This window comes from Pipistrellus kuhlii, unplaced genomic scaffold (assembly GCF_014108245.1).
Source record: "Pipistrellus kuhlii isolate mPipKuh1 unplaced genomic scaffold, mPipKuh1.p scaffold_m20_p_3, whole genome shotgun sequence".
In the NCBI taxonomy this organism is placed as follows: domain Eukaryota; kingdom Metazoa; phylum Chordata; class Mammalia; order Chiroptera; family Vespertilionidae; genus Pipistrellus; species Pipistrellus kuhlii.
Window position 1 is genome coordinate 153,712,996 of NW_023425529.1, and position 17,661 is coordinate 153,730,656.

General features: G+C 41.4%; 1 protein-coding gene across 7 annotated transcripts in view; it reads left to right on the forward strand.

The window, feature by feature from the left end:
• The first annotated feature begins 1,628 nt into the window (after positions 1–1,628).
• The window catches only part of TPP2 (tripeptidyl peptidase 2), a 79,519-nt gene continuing 63,486 nt past the window's right edge, over positions 1,629–17,661 (forward strand). For 2 of the 7 annotated variants that reach the window (XM_036456141.2, XM_036456143.2), the window contains exons 1-2: positions 1,630–1,895; positions 15,037–15,165. In XM_036456141.2, the coding sequence (XP_036312034.1) occupies positions 1,731–1,895; positions 15,037–15,165 (294 nt within the window). In that variant the 5' untranslated portion in view covers positions 1,630–1,730. Of the gene's footprint in view, positions 1,896–15,036; positions 15,166–17,661 lie in introns of all 7 variants that reach the window. The other 5 variants (XM_036456140.2, XM_036456142.2, XR_004991078.2 and 2 more) reach the window with 4 other exon arrangements.

Consider the following 17,661-nt stretch of genomic DNA (forward strand, 5'->3'; position numbering starts at 1 on the left):
CTATTCTGTCAGTGCAAGTTCTCTTTGAATGTCTCCTAAGAGTTTGTCTTTCTCTTTTCTTGCCTGTTAGTTTGAATATCTTTTCCAGAGGTAACACACACAGTTGAGAATAGGAAGGAAAACATTAACTACTGCATTTTCCTTTTTCTCTCTACTAAAGAGAATGGTTGTCTGAGATTTATAAAATGAATAAATTGTCAAGTAATCAATTAAAACTATTGCCCAGCCATATCTGTAATTTTTGAGACTTCATGGAGGATCTCCTAAATCCCATGGATTGGAAAAAGGTACACATAGGCCTTCCCTTAACACCTAGGATCCATGATAGAATCTGAGGGGTTCAAAAACTCGTGTAGGAAAAAAATGTTTATTTTCACTAACCTCTTACTTTCCTTCAACTAGGAATGTAGGCAATAACCAGAGTAGTACTAGCAGTTACTGTGTGCTGCTCTGTCACTAAGAAAAATCAGTGCCTTATTGCGTAATTGTTACAGATGTTTCAAAATATAATTTATGCTCTTCACTATTTTGAAGTTATGGATTTGGTTCTAGGTACTGTTATTTGAAGCATACACACAACTATACACACACATATAAAACAATTGTTATTTAACAAAGATGGTTTTTATACATTTGATGACCATATTTCAACATCACTGCTTTTGTAATCACATATTTCATTTTATGTGTTTAAAAACATTGCTCTGAAAAGGAATCCGTACACCTTCGCCGGGTTGCCAAAGAAATCTTGGACACACACACACACACACACACACAGAGACTAAAATGATTAAGATTATCCTGGCATAAACACAAACATAAAGATCATTAAAGGGCTACTAGGGTATCATGGAACAATTGACAGCCGCCGCCGAAAAATCTGAAAAACTGCAAATTATGACTCTACAATGGAGTGGATGGAGAACCTTAAGGAGCAACCAAGTACTGCAATTTAAAGAGGGGAAAAAAAAATGTTTTTCAGAAGCAAAAAGGATAGGAAGGATCCACTTCAGTTTCCCATTTTGCTCCTGGTGAAGGGCCCATCACTCACTTCCCGTTGACTGCAGCTGTCTCACCCGATTCCTCCCCAGATTCCTCCCCAGCCTGGGTCCAAGGGGCACATCACACGCCCCTGAATCCAAGAACCCTCCTTTAACCACGTGTGTCCGGAATTCTGCTGATGCACGACGACTTCTAAAGGGTGAAGTTCTGTCAACCATTGTGGAGTGCAAAATGACCGGAGAAAAGTTTGCGTCCGCAACCTCCAGTTCGGAAACCATCGCTCGCCAGCGTGGGAAGAGAGGGAAGTCCCAAACCTCCAGAATATTGGCCCATTTCCCACCCCGTCCCTAGAGGAGCGCTTCCGCCCGAGACACACGCGAACCCTCGGGTTCGAGGCCAGCCTGCCCCCTCCCCGACCCGCACATTCCGCGCCCGTCCCTTTAAGGGCCCGGGTTCCAGCACCGAACCCCCCCGGCCCGTTCGCAGGCCCCGCCTCCTCCTCTGCGGCGGCGCGAGCCGCACTAGGCGGCGCTCCTGAGTGCGCGCGCCGCTAGCTGACGTCCCGCTCCTGATTGGCCGCCGCGGCCTGGCGGGCCGGGATTGGCGGGCGGCGTGGTCCCGCCCCTCGCCCTCGCCAAGGCCCGCGGCCGCCCGGGTGTCCTCGCGCCCGCCCGTCTTCCGCGCGCAGCCTGGCAGTTTGCCTCTCCCTCGCCTTCCTTCCTGCGCCCATGGCCGCCGCCGCCACCGAGGAGCCCTTCCCCTTCCACGGCCTGCTGCCCAAGAAAGAGACCGGGGCCGCCTCCTTCCTCTGCCGCTACCCGGAGTATGACGGGCGCGGGGTGCTCATCGCCGTCCTGGACACGGGGGTTGACCCCGGGGCCCCGGGAATGCAGGTGCTGGAGCGGCGGAGGCCGGCGTGGGGCGCGGGGGGCCGGGGGGCGGGGGGGGGGCCGGGGGCGCGAAGGGGCGCAGCCTTGGAGCCCGGAGGCCGGGCGGGAGCCGGGCGCTGGAGGGAAGCCGAGGACACGAGTGCGCGGTGGCCGGGCCGGGGGCCAAGCGCCCGGAGGCCCGGCGCCCCGGCAGCTCGGGGATCCCGGCGCAGACAAAAGCGGCGCGGCGGGCCGGGCGCGGGGTCCGCCGTGGCCCCGGGGAGCCCCCTTCCTGCCCAGGTGCTGCCGGGCCCGGGCCCTCGGGCTCCCGCCCATCGCACCGCCTGGCTCCGCAGATTCCTCGTGCCCCAGGCGCATGCCAGTGTCTATTTACAAATGAGGATTTTACAATTTTTACTATATCTTTAGGGGGTGGGGGGGGGAGGAGAAAATGGGCAAATGACCTATCAGGACTCATGTTTATTGCAGAGTTTGGAGGATTGGTTCTGGTGAGAAGGGTGTATCGTGAAACCGGAAAGCCGGGTGTCACGGTGATAATTCGGTCAACTTCCGGAATCGTTTCCTCTGGTCGTTTCATGTATTCTATTTTAACCATCTTCTGCAGCGTTCAGGGTCCCTGAGACGCATGGCTTACTTGGTCTTTATTTGACATAAGGACAACTTAATTTAGTTTGGTTTCGGAGGACTTCAGACTTGGTTAAATTATACTTACATTTTTTAGCCTCCAAATAGAAGACAGCATTCTTTAACAAGAACTTAAACCATTCCTTAGTTTTTGCCTCAGGCACCTTTATAATCATTATTAGATCAGGGTGCCATCCTGAAAGGTAACTTTAAAGAATGTGTCTCTGGATTGAACGTATTCTGCTTAAAAGTTTTCAAAGTTTGACGTATGTCATTTTGAGTCTCAGCCTGTTACTGAAACCCGGTAATAAACAGAATTTCACTAATCATATTCAAGAGCCATCTCCTAAAAGTCTAACCTGGATAATCGTAGTGTGTGCTGATCTTTCCCTTACTTCAGTGCTTCGTCTGTGTATCTTCATCCTCCTTTCTACACTAAACTGAAATGGAATCATTCTCTTCCTCCTCCCATGCCTCTCCCTCCTCTGGACCCTCTATTGTGCTCTAATAATTGAGGTAGCATTTTGGAGGTTAGGATGTAATGCGGGGGGGGGGGGGGGGGGGGGGGGAGACGACACCCAGCCTGATTATAGAATCTCTCTGGTTCTTCCTGCTAATTCTTTAGCAGCACTCTGGAGTAGAACACAAACCAGACAGTTTGGTGAATGAGAAGAAGAGCAGATAATGAGTCCCCTCCTGGTAGATCTGGTGGTTAGTTGTTGCAGTGTAACTCTGAAGCCTTAAAACGACGACTCTAACCTCATTGAGGCTTTATTTCAGCAGTAATGGTTTCCATTTTGTTGTGGTATATGTTTACTTTTTTTTTTTTCTTTATTGTTTTCTTTTAGAGAGAGAGAAACAGAGAAACATCCGTGTGAGAAAACATTGATTGATTGCCCTCCCCATGAGCCTGGTGGGGAATCCAACTGGAAACCTGGGTTATGTGCCCTGACCCGGAATGAACTGGCCACCTTTTTGGTGTAGGGGAGGACTCTTCCCAGCCAACTGAGCCACACCCGCTAGGGCAATATGTGACTTTTTATAGGAGGGATAAGTGGGAAGAGTGCAGCTGGGGTAAATGATTCACGGTTCTTTGTCAGGATAACAAGATCAGAAGAGTTTAGGTGAGTACCATCTCAGTAAAAATACTTCAGTAGAATTTCCCATGTCTGCTTACCAAGTGATTCCATTACTCTCTGTTCAGTAACAGTAATTCTCACCCCCCCCCCCCCCCCCGTGTCATTATGAAATTGATTGAGGTTGATTACATGTGACTTTTTAAAGTGCTCAAGAAAAGTGTTAGACACTACTTTTTTTTAAAGCAAGGATATTTAGTTAAAGGAGTTTATACTGGGTCTTAAGTCACCCAACTATCTGAAAGATAAATATGCATTAGATATTTCCATGTAATGGCCTAGCTGGGGTGGCTCAGTTGGTTGAGTGTAGTTCCGTGTACCAAAAGGTTGCCACTTGGCTCCTGGTCAGGGCACATGTGTGGATTGCTTGCTGGGTCCCCTGGGGCATGCAGGAGGTAGCTGATCAGTGTTTCACTCTCACATCAATGTTTTTCCCTCTCTTTTTCTCTCTCCATAAAAATCAAATAATAGTAATTTGTTCATATGCCTGTGTAGCACTGAGGATGTTTCATTTCAGCATTTATTCTGTTTACATACCTTCTTCCTAGTTAAAATTTTTTTGACAGCATGTGTCTAATTTTATTCAGAATCACATGTGTGACATTGACTGTTTTTGTGAATGGATAATATATCATGGAGATAAATAATTTTATCATGGAGATAAAATGGTTTGGGGAAAGAGGTGGTAAGTAGTCCTAAGAAAATATATTTTTATTTATTAAAATATAATAAAGTTAAAATATCATTATATATAATTGGTTACTAATGGGTGCTATGTAATTCATTTTGACTTTTATTCTTCTTCAGTTAACCTTTCCTTATTCCCCAAACTGGGTTTTGTGTTCTTAAATGCTTTTATAGGTTCTTTCTTTACTTTTGTTATTCATTGTTTTACACAGCAGCTATTGCTTTAATCATTTGTTTTTCTTTTTCTTTTTTTTTAAATATATTTTATTGATTTTTTTCAGAGAGGAGGAGAGAGGGATAGAGAGCTAGAAATGTTGATGAGAGAGAAACATCGACCAGCTGCCTCTTGCACACCCCCTACCAGGGATGTGCCCGCAACCAATGTACATGCCCTTGACCGGAATCGAACCTGGGACCTTTCAGTCCGCAGACCGACGCTCTACCACTGAGCCAAACCGGTTTCAGCTTATCTTTTTTTTTTTTTAACTGGCTTGTAAGCTTTTTGAAATCACAGCCTGATTTTTTCATTCATTATGTTTTCAGAATAATAGTCATTTAATAGAATTTATTTATAAACTATCTTCCCTTGCTTAAGACAATATTGTCGGTGTCTTCCATGGAATTTCAAGTAAATATTTATACATTCATGTTGTTTTGTTTATGATAATTTGTGAGCCCTTCTCCCCTTTTGTTTTGGTCTTCTACAAATGTTTAAAGGGTGCCTCCTAAGCTTTACCAACTCTTCACCATAACTGTTTCAGTGGAGATAAAAAGGAACTTTGATTCTTGACTCTTGGGGAAAACCTTTGACATTTTATGTTTTGTGCAGCCAGCTTGATGGGCCAGTAAGCATTTCCACCCCAAGTACATAGGGTTGTTGATTTCTTTAGGCCTACTCAAAATAACTGTTCCTATCTTCTTCAGTCCCTCCTTCTCCTGTGACAGCTCCCTCTCTGGAAAGATGAGGGATATAGTTCTAATGTCAGCAGTTCAATTTCTTTCTTTCCTTCTCCCAGAACTCTGTTGCAAAATTCTCAGCGGGTTTACCACTTTAAAACTACTCATTCCTAATTCTAAATTCCCTTTTTTGACTTGTTATCTTCAGTGCAGTGGTTGCTTTTGTGAAGTAAGAAGTACATGGATAGAAAATAGCATATACTGTATAAAACATTTTTGAATGAGAAAGAGATGCTAGTAGGTAAAGTCTTATCAATAGTTGGTGTTAAATAAACCGTTAAATCTCATTAGGCTTTCTTCCTTTGCTCACAATGAGGTTTCTAATGAGAGGGATCTATGTCTGACTGTTAGTGATCTCTTGTGATTACTTGATCTCAAGTTGTCCACTCATTAAATGAGAAAGGTGATTTGTATTCTTAGTACTATTAAAATACTTGTATAGACAGCCCCAAGGAATAAACATCCAGTTTGAGAATTACCATACATAAAAACCGGCCAAAACTGGTTTGGCTCAGTGGATAGAACGTCGGCCTTCGGACTGGAAGGTCCCAGGTTTGATTCTTGTCAAGGGCATGTACCTTAGTTCCGGGCACATCCCCAGTGGGAAGTGTGCAGGAGGCAGCTGATTGGTGTTTCTCTCTCATCCATGTTTCTAACTATCTTTCTCTCTTTCTCTCTGTAAAAAAATCAATTAAAAAACAAAACACAGCTGTGCAGCCCCTGGTTTTCCATGGCAACATGATTGGAGTAAGATTTGGAGTCCCATCAGCCACCCCCCCCCCCCCCCCCCCCCCCCACTCCCCTTGCTTTGCCTTACAAAGAAAAAAAATCTGTGTCTAGTGACTTTTCCTCTCTTTTCACATATACCTTAACTGCAGAGCTTTTAAATTTTTATTTTTTATTTATGTTTGATGGTATTGCAGAGTATTACATATGTCCCCATTAGCTCTGCCTTTGCCCGCATCCAACCAGCCCCTGCCCCTCCCCAGCTTTTACCACACTATTGTCTGTGTCCATTGGCTATGCATTCATGCGTGTCTGTTCTTTGGTTAATTTCTTCCCTTTCTTCCCACCCCCATCCTTTTGGAGTCTGTCAGTCTGTTCCATGCATCCTTGCCTCTGGACCTGTTCGGCAGTTTATTTTGTTCATTAGATTCCACATATAAGTGAGATCTTGTGGTATTTGTCTTTCTCTCTCTGGCTTATTTCACTCTCCAAGTCCATCCAGGCTGTCACAAAGGGTAAAAAATCCTTTCTTTTCAGCCACCTTGTATACCATTGTGTAAATGTACCACAGCTTTTTTTTATCCACTCATCTACTGGTGGGCACTTGGGCTGTTTCCACTTGTTAATTATTCTATATAATAAAAACCTAATATACAAATCGACCAAATGGTGGAATTACCAGTAGAACGAGACCGGTCACTATGATGTATACTGACTATCAGGGAGCAGACGCTTAATGCAGGAGCTACCCCCTGGTGGTCAGTGCCCTCAGCCAGAAGCGGGCTCACAGCTGGCCAGCGCAGCTGCAGTGGCTAGAGCTTCTCCTGCTTCCGCAGCAGCACTAAGAAGTAGTGAACCAAATTGTAAGGAACAAGGTGTCCCAAACTGTGAGAGGGCGCAGGCCAGCCTGAGGGACTCTCCCTCCCCCAGCCCCCAGTGCACAAATATTGTGCTCCGGGCCTCTAGTTATAAATAGCACTGCTCTAAACAGGGGCATGCATACATTCTTTCTGATTGGTGTTCCAGGATTCCTAAGATATATTCCCAGAAGTGGGATTGCTGGTCAAACTAGTTCCATTTTTAATTATTTGAGGAAAACTCCACTCTGTTCCACAGAGTACTGCATCACTCTGCATTCCCACCAGCAGTGCCCGAGGGTTCCCTTTTCTCCATATCCTGGCCAGCATTTGTTTGTTGATTTATTGATAATAGCCATCCTATCAGGTGTTAGGTGATGCCTCCTTGTTGTTTTCACTTGTATCTCTCGGATGATTAGCGACTTTGAGCATTTGTCTCTTGGCCATCTGTATGTTCTCTTTGGAGAAGTGTCTATTTAGGTCCCTTGCCCATTTTTTAGTTGGATTTTTTGTTTTCCTTTTGTTAAGTTGTATGAGTTCTTTACATATTTTGGAAATTAACCCCTTATCAGATGTATCATTGGCAAATAATGTTCTTCCATAAAGTGGGCTCCCTATTCATTTTGTTTATGGCTTCTTTTGCTTTATAGAAACATTTAAATGTGATGTATTCCCATTTGTTTATTTGTTTCTCTTGCCCTAGGAGATGTATCAGTGAAAATACTGCTATGTGAGACATCTGAAATTTTGCTGCCTATTTTCTAGGATTTTTTTTTACCTTTGTGACTTACATTTATATATTTTATCCATTTTGAGTTTATTCTTGTGTATGACGGAAATTGATGGTGTAGTATCATTTTTGCATGTACCTGTCCAATTTTCTCAACCCCATTTATTGAAGAGAATAACATATTTCTCCATTGTATGCTCTTACCTCTTTGGTCAAATATTAATTGAGCATAATGACTTGGGCTGATTCCTGGGTTCTCTGTTCTGTTTCATTGGTCTATATGCCTATTCTTGTGCCAATACCAGGCTGTTTTGATTACAATTTCATTGTAGTATAGTTTGACATCTCATATTGTGTTCCCTCCAATTTTGTTCTAACTCAAGATTACTGAGGTATTCAGGGCCTTCTATGGTTCCATATATATTTTTTGAATATTTATTCTAGACCTGTGAATAAATTTGGTATTTTAATTGGGATTACATTAAATCTATAGATTGCTTTAGGCAGTATGGACATTTTATTGATGTTAATTCTTCCAGTCCATGAATACGGTATGTTTCTAATTGTATCTTTATTTTTTCCCCCAATTTCTTACAATTTTTTGAGTACAGATTTTGTATCTTTGAGGTTTTTACTAATATTATTATGTTTTTGTTGCAGTGATAAGATTTTCTTTTTAGTTTTACTTTTTGAGAATTTATTAGTGATATATAAAAACGCCATCAATTTCTGGATGTTAATTTTGTATCCTGCTACTTTGTAGAATTCATTTGTTAAATTTGGTGGGGTTGCCATTGCTGGTTTGGCTCAGTGTATAGATCGGACTGAGGGTCCTGGGCTCGATTCCAGTCAGGGGCACGTGCCTAGGTTGTGAGTTTGGTCCCCAGTAGGGGTTATGCAGGAGGCAGTGATTGATGATTCTCTCTCTCTCCCTCTCCCTCTCCCTCCCACTCGCTTCCTCTTCCTCCCTTCCACTCCCTCCCTCTCACTTCCTCTCTGAAATCAATAAAAATATACTTTTTTAAAATTTGGCAAGGCGTTTTGGTAGAGTCTACGGTTTTCTATGTGCAATATGATGTCATCTGCAAATAATGACAGTTTTATTTTCTCCTTTCCAGTTTGATTGCCTCTTTTATTTTTTTCTTGTCTGATTGCTGTGGCTAGGATTTTCAGTACTATGATAAATAAGAGTGGTGAAAGAAGACAGCCCTGTCTTATTCCTGTTCTTCAGGGAAACACATTTAATTTTTTCTCATCCTATCTAATAATCTAATAAAGAAGGAATATGCTCATTGACCCTCACACCATTGCAAAGATGGTGGCACTCACAGCCAATAAAGAGGGGCATGCTCAGGCCCGGAGCAGCAGCAGCCAGGCTGGGAGCGGCCGGGCCTGAAACAGCCAGGCCCAGAGCATCCAGGCCGGGAGCTGCCAGGCCTGGAGCAGCCGGGCCCCAAACAGCCGGGTCGGGAGCAGCCAGGGCCGGAGCAGCAACGGCCAGGCCCAGAGCAGCCGGGCCAGGAACAGCTCACTCCTCGCCTGCACATGCCCCAGGGCTGCCTCTCAGACATGGCTGGAAACTTTTGGGGGAACTTGAGGGTCTGCTGAATCAAGTGATGAAGGCTTAGATCTGGATGTGTTGAGTTATTGTAGTGCTGGGTTGTTGATCTGTGAGTGCCTTGTGTGGGGTCTGGATGAGTTGGTTGATCTATTTGGAAGTGTCTTTTGTGTGAAGTGTATCATTGGGCATGTGGAGGTATTATTGATTTGAGAAAATGCTAAGTAATTGATTTACTACCTAAAAAATTTAAAGTTCTGAAAGTTTAAGATCTCTTGCCAAAAAGAGGTTTTAAAGCTAACACCTTAATTTTAATGGAGAAAGGGGAGGACAAGCCCTTCCCACACAGAACAGGTAATCCAATTACAGCCAGCAGCTATCTTTAAACAATGTGTTCATTTACATTTGAATGGCTACACCTTTTGATAGCCTAAGGGCAAGTTTACATGTAAACAAGTTTGCTTCTCAGTTCCCAGGGCAGAAAAAACAAGGTTTAAAATTATTAGATTTTAAAATTTATTCTTAAAAATATAAAAGTTTATTAATTAAAAAAACAAAAAAAAGGAAATTAAAAAAACCTGATGAACAATATTAACTGTTGATTATAATAGAATCAGAGATTGGGAGGGGAGTGGACTGACAATTCTCGGGGAAAAGGGGAGTGGTGGATGCCGGAAGAGACTGAACATAAACTGTGCACCTATGGATGAGGACAATGGGGAATGGGGAAAGAGCAGAGGGTGGGGTGGGAGACTGGTGGAGGGGGGAAGAAATGAGTAACCTTTGTAATAATATGAATAATAAAGATCGATTTTTTTTTAAAAAAAGGCCATGCTAATTGACTGCCATGCCCTCAGAGATGGCAACGCCCAGAGCCACAAGATGGCAGCACCTAGTCTCCTTAGCCCCACCAGAGCGGCAGGCGGGCCTGGCCATTCCATACTCCTGCCTCAAGTCCCCCAGTCCCCTCAGCCACCCAGCTGCCCAGGGCTAGCCTTAGGCACAGCAAGCTTCAGATGGTGGCTGCCCAGCCACCAAGGGCTGCCCGAGGCTCAGGTAACCAGGGCTGGTCAAGGCTTGTGCTGCCGGCAGTGGCAGCAGCAGCGGTGTGATGGGGGCGTTGTCTTCTCCTGATCACCGGGTTGCCTCCTGCCCCTGAGGGCTCCTGGACTGTGAGAGGAAGCAGGCCTGGCTGAGGGACTCCCCCTCCTCCAATGCATGAATTTTTCATGTACTGTGCCTCTAGTTGAATATAATGTTGGCTGTAAGTTTGTCATATATGGCATTAATTATGTTAAGGTATTATCCCTCAGTTCCCATTTTTCTGAAAGTCTTTATAATAAATGGATGCTCGATTTTGTTGAATGCTTTTCTCTGTTGATATCATGTTTTTATCCTTCATTTTGTTTGTGATCAATCACGTTTATTGATTTGCATATATTGTAATAGTCTTGCTTCCCTGGAATAAATCCCACTTGGTCATAGTGTCTGATCTTTTTAATGTATTGCTGGATCTGATTTGTAATAACTTGTTGAGGATTTTAGCATCTATGTTCCACAGGGTTATTGAATTGTAGTTTTCTTTCTTTGTGGTATCTTTATCTGGTTTTGGAATTTGGATAATGCTGGCCTCATAAAGAGAGCTTGGATGTCATCACTCCTCTTGAATTTTTGCAATAGTTTGAGGAGGATAGGTGTTACACCCCTTATTTGAATGTTTGGTAAATCTCACCTGTGAAGCCATACAGTCTTAGGACTTTTGTTTGCTGGGAGTGTTTTGGTGTGTGTGTGTGTGTGTGTGTTTGTTTTTAATTTTATTACTGCTTCAGTTTCATTTGTTCTATAATAGCTCTATTTAGGTTTTCTGAGTCTTCTTGATTGAGTTTTGGAAGATTTTATATTTTTAAGAATTTGTCCATTTCACCCAGGTTGTCCAAATTATTGGCATATAGTTGTTTGTACAATAGTATTTTCTTACAATCCTTTGTATTTTTGTTACTTCAACTCTTTCATTTCTGATTTTACTTGAGTTCTCTCTGTTTTGCTGGCTAGCAGTTCAATCCATCTTGTTTATTTTCTCAAATAACTAGCTCTTGGTTTTATTGATATTTTGCTGTGTGTTTTTTTAAGCCTCTGTGTCACTTTTTTCTGCTCTGATATTTAATATTTCCTTCTACTTACTTTTGCCTTTTATTGCTTTTCTAATTCTTATAGCTGACTTTTTGTTTGTTTGTTTGTTTGGGAGATCTATCCAGTAGCTGTCAGTGGGATGTTAAAGTCTCCTATTATACCTGTATTGCTATCATTCTCTCCCTTATTAAGTATATTTAGGTGCACCTATATTGGTTGCATATATGTTTACAAAGGTTATATTTTCTTGTTGGATCTATCCCTTTAAATGTTATGTAATGACCTTCTTTGTCTCTTTTATGGCTTTTACAATAGTTTGAAGTTTATTTTGTCAGATGTTATTGTTACTCCAGCTTTTTTCATTTCCATTTGCATGAAATATATTTTTCCATCCATTCACTTTTAGTCTGTGTGAACTTTTTTATTTTTAATATTGATTTTTTTTACAGAGAGGAAGGGAGAGAGTTAGAAACATCTATGAGAAACATTGATCAGCTGCCTCCTGCACACCCCCCACTGAGGATATGCCTGCAACCAAGACAATCCCCCCCTCACACCACCAGAATTGAACTTCAACCCCTCAGTCCACAGGCTGATGCTCTATCCACTGAGCCAAACCGGTTTCGGCTGCGTGAATCTTTTGCTGTGAGGTGGGATCTCAAATACACACACACACACACACACACACACACACACACGTTATGTTTTCTTATCCTTCCAGCTACCCTATATCTTTTTATTGAGACATTTAACCCATTTACATTTAAGGTTGTTATAGGTCAGTACTTATTTATTGTCACATTTTCTTTATACCTATGTTCCTTACTCTCTTGATTTCTTCTTCTCAAAGCAGTACCTTTGATATTTCTTGCCATACTGGTTTGGTGGTAATGTACTCGTTTAACCTCTTTGTTTCTGGGAAGCTTCCTATCTTGCCTTCAATTTTAAATGATAGCCTTTCTAGATAGAGTAGTCTTAGATTCATGTTCTTGCTTTTCATTACTTTGAGTACTTCTGATGAGAAATCTGCTGACAGTCTATTGGGAACTCCCTTGTAGGTAACTTTCTGTCTCTTGCTGCTACAAGATTTTTTCTTTGTCTTTAATGTTTGTAATTTTATAATTAGAATGTGTCTTGGTGTGGATGTCTTTATGTTCATCTTGACTACAACTCTCTGTGCTTCCTGAATTTGTGTGGTTTTTCTTCACCTGGATAGGGAAGTTTTGTCATTATTTCTTTAAACAGGTTCTCTGTTTTCTCCCTTTATTTTCCTTCTGGTACATCTATAATGCGGATGTTGTTACATTTCCTGTTATACCAAAGTTTCTTTAAACTATCCTCCTGTATTTTAATTGTTTTTTGTTGTTGTTGTTGCTGCTCTAATTGGGTATTTTTCTTCTACCTTATCTTCTAAGTCACTGATTCAATCCTCTGCTTTATTCAGTCTACTTTGAATTTCTTCCAGTGTATGGCTGATAGGGTATCTTAATTTCTGACTGGTTCTTGTTTATGGTTTCTATTTCCTTTTTCATGTTGTTGTAGTTCTCACTGATTTCTTTAATATCCTTATCATTAATTTGAACTCTGTATCTGATAAATTCCTTGCCTCCATTTCATTTAGCTCTTTTTCTGGAGAATTTTCCTTTTCTTTCATTTGGGGGTGTTTCTTGGTCTCTTCCTTTTAGCTCTCTCTTTCTGTTTGTTTCTATATATTTGGTAAAGCTGTATGACTCTCAGTCTTTGTGGGATAGCCTTTTGTAGTAAGTGTTCTGTGGCACCCAGTGGTGTAGGTGACACAGAAAGGGACACTAAGGCTTAGCTTAAAGAGTGTGGATTCTCCAGGTGAAAAAGGAGTTCCAAGGCCTTGTGTTCTTATCACACTTGGCATAATATTATATTTTTATTCCTTTCTTAAGGGTATGGGTCTTCTTTTTCTCAGTCCTCCTTGTATCTGCACATTATTCCTACAAGAAACTCAATATAGAAAAGGTTATTGCTACAGGTCCCCTAGCCTAGGAAGATCCCAGAAATGATTTTACAAAACCAATATGAAAATATACTACTACTAGAGGCTTGATGCATGAAATTCTTGCAAGGGGCTCAGCCCTCCCAGCCACAGCCCTTGCAGCCCGCTGCCTCGAGGCCCTACAACCCTGCCCATTGGTATTTCTGGAAGGTCTTTCTGCTGTCTGGCCTAATTAGCATATTAGCTCTTTAATATATAGGATTGTTGTCTATAGCAGTCATCATGGCCTAACTGAAAGTTTTTGGACTGGCCAAGAAATCAGACTTTAGGAAAATTATTCTTAATGCTAAGTAATTAGTGTCAGGTCATTCAGTAATTAAATTTATATTAGAACCTAACAGGCACTATTAGGTTTGGTGAATAAAATATAAATAGTCCTAGCCCTATGGAGCTTATTTTCTAATAGTAAAAATAAAGAAGAAGCCACTTAACTGTATAATACGAAGTTCTGTTGAAGGAAACCAGACTCGGTGAGAAAAAAGAATCAGGTTTTGATGGCAATCACTTAAAGGAAGGCACAGGTAGACTTTTATAAGGGGGTGACATTTAAGTGGAAAACTTAAGATGTGATTTAAATTCATGTGGAAAGACTGAAGAGACAAAATTCTAAGCAGAAGGACCCTGTCCAAATAGTTGTGGGGCAGGACAAAGTTTGGAATAATTGTAAGGAGGCCAATGTGGTGAGAATCATGCATAATGGAATGACAAGGGTCACATCAGGCAGAGGCTTTTTATATTGAGCACACAGTGATCCACAGCAGGGTGTTCAGTGGAGGTCTGGCATAATACAGTTTGTTTGGCTGTTGATTTTTGTGGGGGCCAAGAATGGACACTGGGAGACATGGCATTTTACTATGAAAGCAAGAGAGCATGGTTAGTGGAGGGTACTGGTAGTGAAAATCAAGAGAAGAGGGTGGATTTGAATTACATTTTAGAAGTAGAATTAAGAGGATTTTCTGACAGATTTGATGTGGGGGATAAACTAAAGAGCCAGAGAAGGACTTTTAAGTTTTTGGCTTGGGTGTTGATTTCCTGACATGGCAAAGTCTAGTGAGAAACAAGTTTTAGTGTTAAATTTTAATTTGGATTTATATGAAGTTTGAGTGCTTATTATAACATCCAATAATGAAATGTTATTAAACATTTTCCCCTAAAGGTTTGTGCTTATGTAGCTCCAAGCTCACCTTCAGATCTTTTCTCAAGTGGTACCTCTTCAGTGATACCTTTTTTGACCATCTTGATTAAAATAAAAACTCTCATATTTCCTGTGTCCTTTTCCTACTTAATTTGTCTCCATAGTAGTTACCACCAACTGACCTGTTATATTTTTTGCTTGTTTAGTGACTGTATAATATAAGATCTGTGAAGTCAGGGATTTTTGTGTCTCATTATATTCCCAAACCTAAAACAGAGTGTGGTCTATAGTAAATGCTCAGTATATGTTTATTAACTAAGTATGTGAAACCACTTAAAGGATTCTGTGGTGTTTTCCAGGAGTGAAATTTTTTTTTTTTTTTTAGTATTATCAAACTTTTGGCTTAAAACAATTCAGTTATTTTTATAACAAATGCAGATTTTTATAGGATGTTTTATATATGTGTACCTATGCGTGCACATACACACATAAGGTTTGGAATTGTTGTGTGTGTGTTTTTTAAGGATAAAAACTTAAAAACTATAACTCATACTTTAATTCTCTTTAATTTTCTTTAGGTTACATCTGATGGAAAACCAAAACTTGTTGATATCATTGACACAACAGGAAGTGGTGATGTGAATACTGCTACAGTAGTAGAGCCAAAAGACGGTGAAATTATTGGCCTTTCAGGAAGAGTGCTTCAGGTTGGAGCTTTTATCTTTTTATGGTTTTTTTTTCTTTTCACTTTTTGTATTGTCATCTCAAACTAATATTTTTAGCTTATATTTGATGGTAAGGTGAGTATTAGATAGCTAATATTGTATCACAGTTTACTCTAAAACTTCATAATTTATAACAATAAACATTTGTTATCTCAGTTTCTGTGAGTCAGGAATCTGGATGTGACTGCTGGGTGCCCTCGCATTCAAGATCTCTTCTGAGCTTGCTGTTGGCCAGGGCTGCAGTTTCATCTGAAGGCTCCACTTTGTTGGGGAAGGGTATTTTGATTCCAAGCTTGCTCAAGTGGTTATTGGCAGATTTATTCTTCGATACTAGGATCTCTCCACAAGTCTCCTTCACAACATGCAGCTGTCTTCCCCCCTGGGAAGGACTCCAAGAGAGAATCCCCAAGATGGAGGCCATGGTCTTTTTATAAATTAATCTTGGAAGTGATATCCTATTATTTTTGTCACATTCTTAATTTTGGAAGTGACACTTGACCATGTTCTTTTCATTAGAAATGAGTCATTAATTCCAGCACACACTTAAGGGGAGGGGATTTTACAATGGCAGGAATACCAGGAGGGTGGGGGTTGATAGGGATCATCTTTGAGGAAGTCATTGTTTTGTTGTTTGATAGCAGTCTTAGAGAGAGAGGAAGAGAGAGTATGTGCCTGTGCGTGTTTGTGTGTGTGTGTGTGTGTGTGTGTGTGTGTGTGTGTAAGGGGTTGGTGTTTGTTTCCCAATGTTATTGCCAAATTCTTAAACTTTCAAGTTTTGAATAGAAAAATGTAAAAAGTGACCAGATGACAGTTTTGCCTTCATCTTTTCCTAGCCCTTCTGGGAACTTGAACATGAAATATTAAAGCTTTAATAATTACAGACTTAAGTGATTAGCTTTGTCTTATCCTATATAATAAAGCCCAAATATGCAAATCAATGGAACGATGGAACTACTGGTCACTATGACGTGCACTGAACCACCAGGAGGCAGATGCTCAGTGCAGGAGCCACCCCCTGGTGATCAGTGGATCAGTGCATTCCCACAGGGGGAGTGCCACTCAGCCAGAAACCAAGCTCAGGGCTGGAGAGTGCAGCAGTGGTGGTGGGAGCCTCTCCCACCTCCTCTGCAGGTGGGCATTAAGGAGCAAGGGGTCATCTCTTAGTAAAAGAAGTTGCCACTAACCTATGGTTACGAAGTCCACTGTAGTAGCATACCTGTGATTAAATATTCTTTGAATTTGCCAACTAGTAACTACTTAATGTTTTGTTGTTGCAACACTTTATTATCGTTACATCATCAGCTATTGCAAGAACATTATAGCTTAGAATTCCTATTGTCTAAAGAAGGTGCAGTTCTGAATGAAAAGTGCTAGTTTATATGCCAACACAGTTAAAATGACTCATACTCCAGACAGTCCAATTCATTCAGAAATGATTACTTATATGCAGGCTTTTAAAAAGTCAGTATATCTTAGAATTTTTGTGAGTGATTCTTTTTCCTTAATTAGTTGTGAGAAAATTTCATCCAAAAATTTTTTACCTGGGGAACAATTTGATGAAAGACATGACGATGAGTTGGTTAAGGATATTGCACAAATGAGAATTGATGAGTGAACCAACTCTGAGTGGTTGAGAGTTTGACCTCATAATTTATACACATTTAAAAGTTGTTCTTAATGATTATAGATTCTATGCTTACAAAGAGCCTGAATCCTCCGCATTTTCCTTATTGACATTTCAACTTGGTTGATGTTCAGTGCATTTTGTTATTTATAAGAATCATAAGGTAGGGATTATGTTCTTCCTTTTAAACATGAGGATTTAGAAGCCTGTGGGTCTCAACCTATTATAGTTAAGAGTTTGGATTCATAGCCAGGTTTATATGACTGTAAATTGCATACTCTGAATTTTATGCTGAATTTTTTTGGTTTCTATAATAGAACCATATTTCAGTTTTCTTTCCTACTTTTCTGTTTGGGTACGCTATTTCTTTTTGCTTCTTTGCCTTCTCCATGTGTAAAACTGGCCATACTGCTTAACATCATTTTATTAGTTAAAAGCTTTAATGTTATTTTTAAATACTTAGAGATAGTTGAAAAGACTATTATAAAATCTACTAGAGGCCTAGTGCACAAAATTGGTGCATGGGTGGGGGGTGTCCCTCTCCAATCTGGGACTTCTCGGGATGTCCATCTGTCTGGTAGGTTCGGTCCTAAACGGGCAGTCAGATTTCCCTCTCACAATCCAGGACTGCTGGCTCCCAACTGCTCACCTGATTGCCTCTAACCGATTGCCAGCCTAATCACCCCTTATCCACTCCCCTGACAGCCTGATTGAGCCTAACTGCCCTTCCCTACAGGCCTGGTCAAGTCAGGGAGCCCCACGGTCCTGGAGCCTCTACAGAGGCTGGAGGGGCTGTGGCTGAGGTGCCTCAACCTTCCCCACCCCCTGCCCCAGCCGGCCTTGCCCTAGATTGT